Source organism: Hyperolius riggenbachi, chromosome 3 (genome assembly GCF_040937935.1).
Source record: "Hyperolius riggenbachi isolate aHypRig1 chromosome 3, aHypRig1.pri, whole genome shotgun sequence".
Taxonomy (NCBI): domain Eukaryota; kingdom Metazoa; phylum Chordata; class Amphibia; order Anura; family Hyperoliidae; genus Hyperolius; species Hyperolius riggenbachi.
Genome location: NC_090648.1, coordinates 312,060,181 through 312,070,053, shown reverse-complemented (window position 1 = coordinate 312,070,053; position 9,873 = coordinate 312,060,181). Strand labels below are relative to the sequence as shown.

At 38.8% G+C, this 9,873-nt stretch overlaps 1 protein-coding gene across 2 annotated transcripts in view; it reads right to left on the bottom strand.

Moving 5' to 3' along the window:
• Positions 1–5,351: 5,351 nt before the first annotated feature.
• LOC137563769 (receptor-type tyrosine-protein phosphatase beta-like) overlaps positions 5,352–9,873 on the bottom strand; it is a 120,483-nt gene continuing 115,961 nt past the window's right edge. For both annotated transcript variants that reach the window (XM_068276680.1, XM_068276681.1), the window contains one exon: positions 5,352–9,827. In XM_068276680.1, coding sequence (XP_068132781.1) covers positions 9,805–9,827 — 23 coding nt within the window. In that variant the 3' untranslated portion in view covers positions 5,352–9,804. The remainder of the gene's footprint in view (positions 9,828–9,873) is intronic.

Sequence of the window (9,873 nt, the reverse complement as noted above, 5' to 3'; positions counted from 1 at the left end):
TAATTTCACACAACTTTAAAGTAAACCTTGGAGGATCTATGCATCCTTTTCCTTGGCCACATTTTTGGAATGCAGTGAGTAGCACACTGTATAGTGTAAATGGACAACTTTTAGATGGGTTGTGGTTTTTACCCACCCAATGGCTGGGAGTGAGTGCCGGCCAGCTGAAAAGTAATGCAACTGAAATGGAGTCTTTGTCACCACACCACACACCTCAGTGCGGTTACTGTCCAATAAAAAATATGCCTCATGCAGCTGCCACTTGCTGCACAAGATGACCACCAGTGTGTTGGATGCTTGCAGACAGCCAATAAATAGTAGCAGCTAAGAGGCAGAGTACTAGTGTCAGCCATTCACGAAAAGGAGCCCTTACAAGGGTAATTTCAATCAAAATGTCTATAATTACATAAATATGAAGATAAATTCCATTTAACTTGCAGTCAATATACTGTAATTGCAATTAGAAATAAGCACATACATCAATCACATTGATTGCATAATACCAAATAAATGTTGCTATCATTTTATTCAACTGTTGGTGTTTTATTGGTAATAATAATAATAACTGTCTAATTTACTATAAAATAAATGTATTGATTGCACTGAAAAACACTGTCAAGAAAGGAAAGTAGGGTTTATATTGCTTTTATTGGTAGTGAAAGTTACAGGCTGCCAGACAGTTATGTAAGTCTTACACATGGAGTAAAAATATATCATACTTCTTATTACATTGTAATTGAGATAGAAAAACTGTCCAATAACGCAGTATTGAACTATTGTGTTATGTACAAATTAGAAATCTTGTAACAAGAGTTAACACGACTATGTGACAAAGCTTACAGTTTCATAGTGTTTCCACCCTTGTTCTAGAAAGAAAGGTTATTGCTACATTCAAAACAAGATGAGAAAAATTACAGTTCTGGATTATTCATCTTAGACTACCAAAGCAGTACAATGCTAATTAATGAACAAATGTTTACTAGAGGGCATTATTCACAATGCCTTTTTTTTAAGTGACCAAAAGTAACACTAGTTCAGGTGATTGCATCCAAGTAGATTTTGCACTGAAAGTATAATTGAAATTATTGGGGCTCTGGGGACCACTGCTGCACTGGTGACACAAGTCAGACATGTTTTGTTTACTCTATTAACACAAACACTGTGCAGAACAAAATATATGTTTTGCTAATTTTTATTTAAAAAAATGTGAAATTTCCATATCAGTATTCATTGACCATTAACGGGATATTATTTTACAGATAAAGACAGGGATGGGTGTTATAAAGTATATATCTAAAACCTGATTTTGCAATCTGCAGACTATAGTACTTGGAGAGGCACTAATATGGGGCAAATACAATACTTTAAACGTTTTATTTTTACACAAATCATAACTGGTCTGGCATCATATTAAATACATTTGTGCTGTTAAAGTGCCTCTAAACATAAGTTCATTAAGGGATCATCACCTCAGAAAGCTGGAGCAAAAATCCACAAATATCTTAAAGGGGTTCTATATGGTTTTTTAAAAACAAAAAGTGTCACTTAGCTGGGGGTAAGTGAACTTTACTGCTGATTTTTCTCACAGGTGCTGTTTTCACACTTTACCAAGTAAATGCAATTTAAGCACCCAGTAAGCAAGAAAATACATTAAAAAAGTCTGATTATTTTTTTTTAAGCTAAAAGTAAAGTAATTTTTAGCTTAATTTTATAGATATCACCTGCGGAAAAAGTTATTTGAATCAGGGCTTCATATTAAATGAAGAAGCACACCCATAGAATGCGGGAGGTATGTGCTATGTAGTGTAGAACTTTTTTTTATCTTTGTAAAAAAAAAACATCTATTTTAGGTCTTCGTTTCATGTGTCACATTAGTCCATAATGGAAGGTCCTATGGATTCTCTTTCTCTCTTTATTTAAGAACTGTAATTTACAGAAAAGCACCATGTCACGAGTACAAGTCACTGACCGGGGAGGAGGGGTGGAGAGTGGGCTTTTGTAAAGGGCAACCGGTGTACACATTGTGTCCTAATGTTATATACCATAAAGCTTATTGGTAAAGTAGAAAATGTCCAGCCTAATTATAAAATACATTTTTTATAATTATATTATGAATACTTGACAACAATACAAGTAATACTTAAATAAATATGGGTAAACATAAATTACAAACAGATGGTTGCTTTAGTAAATTATTTCAAGCTACAGCTCTTATCTTATTCTAAATAGGGTATGAAAGTTATGTCTCTCATCCTTTAGAAATACAATGAAACATCAACTGACATACAGATCTGAAGTTTGCTGATTCAACGACACTAGCTGCAGTAATTTCATTGCTGGTCACTGCTGTACAGCCCCCCAACCACACTATATCACACAGTCCATGTTAGAGTGGACCCTTGCAGAATCTAGTGCCACACCCATTGCCCTCATATCCAGTGCTGCAATGACTAGAGGCTAGGGCAGGTCTACATAAATTATGCTGCATTATGTAGAGGGTTTTAAGAATTCATATTTTGGGGCCTTCTGGACATAGTCATTTGTGTCTGCATTTCTTACAATCACTTATTTTTTTTAATATATTTGTAAGAACCGCAGATCAGGGGTGTATCTATGGGGGGCAGGCCCTGAAACTGCAGAGTTCCCAAAACTATGAGGAGCCTCCCAACTACTAACCTTCCCTCTCTCTGTTATAGGGGTCCATCCACCACATTGGTTGTTTTTGTAGCTACACTTGTTATGGGTGTGAAGATCATAAAGTCCACACTTATTTTATGAAACCCTGCAAGTTGGGCCTCCAGGCAGTGAGGTTCACCAGGGAAAGGGGTGTTAACAGGGGGGAGCTCCACCAAAGTTTTGCTGGGGGCCTCATGATGTGCAGTTTATACCCTTGCTGCATATTTATTTTAGCATCATTAGATATGGCAACAGCCTCATCAAAATATAAAAACTGTTGGGTTGGAAATATTGACTGCATCTTCCATGCTCTGTGCATGAGTGCGGGGAAAGGGCAACATTCATGGCAGTAGCCCTGCATCATGCTCCAAACAGTGCATGTGTATGTCCCGTGTACTAATACTTGTGCATTGGTCAACATTTGACTCATGGATTATCATTTATCATATAAAGTCTACCTTATGCTGTCCTCACGTGGAATGGAATGAAATGGAAGGCCAGTTAGTTATATTCTGTATCTGAATTGATCATATGGGCAGGAAATTGACTCTTTATCCATTTTCAAGTTAGAAATACAGTATAACCTCAGAGGAGAGAACCTGCCTTGACTCCCACTCCTGTCCTCAGATCCCACTTCCATGTCTCAGTGATGAATTAAAGCCAATACTGTCCAAAACAACCGGTTTAGTGAAAAGTCAGTCAAATTTGTCTGGCCTGCCTGAATGCATTTTTGATTGACCAGACCCTGATACTCAAACAGCAGTAAATGAACAAGTTTTAGTGCAGTAACAGATTTCAGGCAGATTTAATCAAACTGATTGAATCCGCTGAAAACGTATGGCTTTTATTAAACTGTGTGCGGCCACCTTTAGTTTGAATATCTCTATAAAGTAGAATCTGATGAAAGACAGTATCCTGGAGGAACGGTTCACTGTACTCTGCAAATGATGGATTTTGGGACCTTTGCAAAGAGACTCTCTTGTCTGTTGGCGTTGAATTGCCATTCAGAAGCCACTGATCATCTCAGAGAGCAGAAAATAAGTGTGTCTCTCAATCCTCTCCTGTGACTGCAGTCCTTATCACCAGGCAAGACTGATACAGTGGTATAAATCTGCCAGAACAGTAAGTGATGCCAGCTGGCAGCAACAGGCAGACTACTCAGCCTGAAGAGTTAAGCGTAATTACCTGTCCCTATTACAGGGGTTTCTTACATCCTTAGGGAAGCGAGGCAGGCTGATAAATTCAACTCAAGAGAGCAGTAACCACATATTTGTGTTGCCAGGTGATCATTGGCTTCTGAATGCCCTGAATGCACCAACCATCATCAAGTGGGGGAGAGGCTGTATTGTACAGCACTACTACATTGGATTAAACTGGTAAATGCTGGGTTAAATTGGGGAATATATATATATATATATATATATATATATATATATATATATATATACGGTGGCTTGCAAAAGTATTCGGCCCCCTTGAAGTTTTCCACATTTTGTCATATTACTGCCACAAACGTGAATCAATTTTATTGGAATTTCACATGAAAGACCAACACAAAGTGGTGTACACGTGAGAAGTGAAACAAATATCATACATGATTCCAAACATTTTTTACAAATCAATAACTGCAAAGTGGGGTGTGGGTAATTATTCAGCCCCCTTTGGTCTGAGTGCAGTCAGTTGCCCATAGACATTGCCTGATGAGTGCTAATGACTAAATAGAGTGCACCTGTGTGTACAACTATTAGTCATGCACTGTACAAAGTTGGCCTTTATGGAAGAGTGGCAAGAAGAAAGCCATTGTTAACAGAAAAGCATAAGAAGTCCCGTTTGCAGTTTGCCACAAGCCATGTGGGGGACACAGCAAACATGTGGAAGAAGGTGCTCTGGTCAGATGAGACCAAAACGGAACTTTTTGGCCAAAATTGCAAATGTATGTGTGGCGGAAAACTAACACTGCACATCACTCTGAATACACCATCCCCACTGTCAAATATGGTGGTGGTGGCAGTATCATGCTCTGGGGGTGCTTCTCTCCAGCAGGGATAGGGAAGCTGGTCAGAGTTGATGGGAAGATGGATGGAGCCAAATACAGGGCAATCTTGGAAGAAAACCTCTTGGAGTCTGCAAAAGACTTGAGACTGTGGCGGAGGTTCACCTTCCAGCAGGACAACGATCCTAAACATAAAAACAGGGCAACAATGGAATGGTTTAAAACAAAACATATCCATGTGTTAGAATGGCCCAGTCAAAGTCCAGATCTAAATCCAATTGAAAATCTGTGGCAAGATCTGAAAACTGCTGTTCACAAACACTGTTCATCTATTCTGACTGAGCTGGAGCTGTTTTGCAGAGAAGAATGGGCAAGGATTTCAGTCTCTAGATTTGCAAAGCTGGTAGAGACATACCCTAAAACACTGGCAGCTGTAATTGCAGCAAAAGGTGGTTCTACAAAGTATTGACTCAGGGGGGCTGAATAATTACGCACACCCCTTTTTGCAGTTATTTATTTGTAAAAAATGTTTGGAATCATGTATGATTTTCGTTCGACTTCTCAAGTGTATACCACTTTGTATTGGTCTTTCACGTGGAATTCCAATAAAATTGATTCATGTTTGTGGCAGTAATGTGACAAAATGTGGAAAACTTCAAGGGGGCCGAATACTTTTGCAAGCCACTGTATATATATATCTTATTATTAACAACGTTTTTACTGATACTTTTCCTTTGTAGTGGGCTTTCAGCAGTTTCTGTTGTCATGTTGTTAGGGAAACCTGCTGCATATGACAAGTCACATGATCAGCTTGTTGCTTCTCTGAGGTTGGGGGTGGGGGGGGGGGGGGGGCTTGAAGGTGCCCGCTAATGATACAATCTTGATTGTACAATCTTACAGTTTCTATTTAGTATGAGCGACTACATAAAGAATACATTCAAAGTATATTCACTCAGTTAGCCCTACTGATGATAGCAGATTATCCATTCAGAAACAGCTACACACTGGCTGATATTAAATTAAGAAGTATGTCTTATTAACCATTTCAGCCGTGCGGACGTGAGCTAGAGCCTCAGGGACGGGTGCTAGCAGAGGGGATTGGCAGTCCCCTGTGCCAATCCAAGCATGTCCGCCGAGAATAAACACTGTTTTTGTTCAATTGTTTATTCTGTAATGGAGCCACCGCGCTATCTCCCGCCGTCGTTTCCGCCGCCCGGTTGTTACATTTATGAATGGAAACAATGTTTCCATTCATAACCTCCTCGCCGCCGCTGTGATCGGAGGCTTCCGATGGAAGCCTACGTCACTTCCCTGGTTACAATGTAGTGATACATTGTATCCCAATTAGCGTACATTGCTCACTAGGGACATATTGTGGCCAAATAGTAAAACACACCTACTGACTTTGGGAAATAAAAATAAACTGAAAAATAATGATTTTTTTTCCCATTTTTTTCTTGTTATTCCCATTATAATGCATTTATAAGAAACTAATTCTTAGCACAATTTACCACTCAAAGAAAGCCTAATTGGTGGCGGAAAAAACAAGGTTTAGATCATTTCGCTGTGATAAGTAGTAATAAAGTTATTGGGGAATGAATGGAAGAAGCGCTGACAGGTGAAATTTCCTCTCGTCCATAAGGTGAAAAATGCCCTGAAATGCTTAATAAAGTCTGAAAGGACAGAATTTTGTTTGTATTGTGGACTTTACAAAGGTCAGTATATATAAGTGGGCTTTATATTAAACAAAAAGTATTTTGCTGGCTTGTCAATGCTAGTAAGTCAGCAGGTTTAGGCCTTTGGTGGGTGATGTATACAACCTTACAAACTCCAATCCCACCATAATTTTCATTGCTTATACAGCGCTGAAGTTTAGATGAAGTCAATCTTTTACAGATGTAGTTTTGAGGACTGCTTACACCGTTAAATTGAATGTAACTGTTCTTCGTGTTAAATGGACTCATTAAAGTAAGATCAATGCTCATTAAAAAATCAGGAATTCACAGAATGGACACTGAGTGTTGGATGCTACAGTAATTAACCTATAAATCACGTCTGCATATTTAAATGATGTTTGTAGGAAATCATTTACTGCATTGTTCCTGTGTGTTTCATTTGGATTAGTTTCTGGTTTGGGAATTAATACGCCTCATTCCTCTGACATCCCTCTGAAACCAAATGATAAAAACAATCAAATCTGCCTTTAATGACGTTAAAGCGATGTGATGTGATTTCAGCACTAGGTATCACAATGCCACAAGCCTAAAGATGAAAGTCTTCTGAGCATCTACAGAATGTGAAAAGAACTAGTACAATCCTGTATTACAACTCACTGAACCAGGATGCTCATTTAACTAGCACATCATGCACTGACCACTTAGCAAAGAACATTCTAATTACCATGGTAACCAAATCTCCATCACATTTAACAAACCTTTGCTGGAAATGGCTCATATGGGTGACCCAGATGCAAACTCCAGTGCTCTCTATGCCATTGAATGTGTCAGGATGAGTGAATATTAGGCCATGAAATAAAACCTTTCGTAATCCAGTACATCGCTTTATTAGGCTAACTTTTATACAAAAATATCTTCAGTATAAATCTGTATATCGGATATAAAGCTCTTTATAAAGCTGTCAATATAAATATATACAGTTATCACTGCATTCACTTCCTGCAAGAACGCAGTTGTCAATGAAATAAGCAGAAAGGTCAAAGTGCTATCATTTACAGTATCCTGTGGACAAAATGCCATAACATTTATTAAGCACATACTTAATATCTACCTGTTACAGTGTACATTACAAAATCTTCATACTTTTTAGCCTGTTGGCTACATGCAGTAAAATGTAAAGGCTCAGTGATCTAATAGGCATGTTCAGTCAGTAATACATAGAAGCACCATTAGTTACATGCCAGCATTATATAACTTGTCTCCCTTGTCAGTCTTCCTATTTAGCTTCTATTATAGCTGTATTATCCATGTTAGTCAAAACAAGCATCTCTAGCAATTACTTTAAGAATTCAGTTCTGCAGCACAATCAGACTGTACTAATTTTCCATTTAAAGAGAACTTTATGTGAGAGGGATATGGAAGCTGAGGTGTTTATTTCATTTTAAATAATACCAGTTGACTAGCACTCCTGCTGCTCCTCTGCCTCTGATACGTTCTAATACATAGACCCTGAACAAGCATGCAGGTTAGATGTATCTGACAAGATTAGTTGTGTGCGTGTTTCAGGCGTGTGATTCAGACACTACTGATGCCAGCCAGCAGGACAGCCTGGCAACTGGTATTGTTTAAAAGGAAACAAATTTGGCAGCCTCCATATACTCTCACTTCAGGTTCTCTTTAAGAATTTGTTAACCCAAAATACAAAAGATAGCGAAAAAAAAGAGAAGTTGATGACAATTACAAATATGTGTTTGCCTTTTCAGAGACTGAGCTATGTAGCATTGGAGACCATAACTGTGCTTTTCACAGCCTGTGGATGTAGACTGTCTGCCAGTTAGGATAAGGCACATTTAGTGGTGGCAGTCATCTGTACATGTATTCGATTTACAGCTATGAACAGGTTTTAAATTCTAGCTGAGCAGTGAAACGCACAATCCACCTATTATTTTTAGTTTCCGTAAGCAACTATCTCAGCACAGACATACACACTTGGCTTAGCTGATTGCCATCTACTGTACTGTAAAATAGGGAAAAGGAGAGGTGGAAGATGTGTGGGGGAATACAACAGTAATCAGCAGAATAAATAAAACACAGTTGACTGCTATGCCCCAGACTGGGTTGAGTGCAGAGGAGTGGGGATGCCTATACAGACATCAAGCTGTCACCTGAAGCAATTGTAAATTATCGCATTGGTCAACAAGTATTTAATATCTGCATGGAAATGTAGACTGCTGGAGAGGAGGACATGTGTAGAGTAGGGGGGAGAAGCAGGGGACCTTCAGTTGCAGTTCAATAGCAGTCAGCCTGAAATTCTGACCTGGCAGGTGGCTAGTTGTCTGCTTATGTTTGGTCCTAAGGGCTGGCTTATACAGAAAGTTAGTCCCTGACCTGACTGCAGACAGTCGGCTAGGGCAGCCCGAGGTGAGGGGGATATGGAGGCTGTCATCTTTATTTCCTTGTAAACCATGCCAGTTGCCTGGCAGCCCTGTTGATCTTCTGGCATAAGTAGCGTCTGAGTCAAAACCCTGGAACAAGCGTATGGCTAATCCAGTAAACCCTGAGTAAGCTGGGTCAAAGTACCTGATCTGCTGCATACTTGTTCAGGGTCTATGGCTAAATGTATTAGAGGCACAGGATCAGGAGGACTGCCAGGCAACTGGTATTGTTTAAAAGGAAATAAACATGGCATGCGCCGTATCCCTCTCACCTTGGGTTCCCTTTACGCTAACAAGTGTGCAAAGGATTGGAAAATATTTCAGCCACATGCTACTTTCATGTCAAATATCCGAGGTCCTGCCTATATCTCTGAAAATTGCTTTAAATGCTTCTCAATTTACAGCAAATCTTCAGCAACGATGGACTGTAAGAACTGAGCGGACTGCTCTGACTCCTTGTTGGTTAGTGAATTGATTAGTCACATTACATGTCTTATAGGAAGGCACTAGGCCAGGAATAAACCAGCTAATACAGGAACACTACCACTTTTTTTTTATATTATTCCAATATCTCTATATAGCTGGAACTACTGATCAATCTGACATACGGTTCACTCATATAAAACAATAACATTCTCAGCCAAGCACAGGCTGACAGAACATTCCTGGCAAAGATGTGACTGCCTAATATGTCACAGAAGTGTCAATGCAATAATGCAATTGTGTCAGACACATTGACACAATGTAAGAGGTCATACATTACAATGTCATAATGTTTCTTCCCAAATTCAATTTAAACTGGAAAAAAAAACATTCTGGAACAGTACATAGGCAAATTATCCATAAACAAATATATGTACAATATATTTACATATACCATGAAAAAGTATTATACAGTTAAATTACATATACCTTACAAAATGGCCAAGCTAATAAATTACAAAGACAGACAACATGGCTAGCGGTACTTAGTGCTCTAGGACTTGTAGCTTGGGTTGGACTGTGGCAGGTGACATTGAGGAATTTAATGTCTGGCGTATACATTTTCTGTAAGAGAAAAGACAGTAATGTATGTTCAAATGCAAATGTCAAA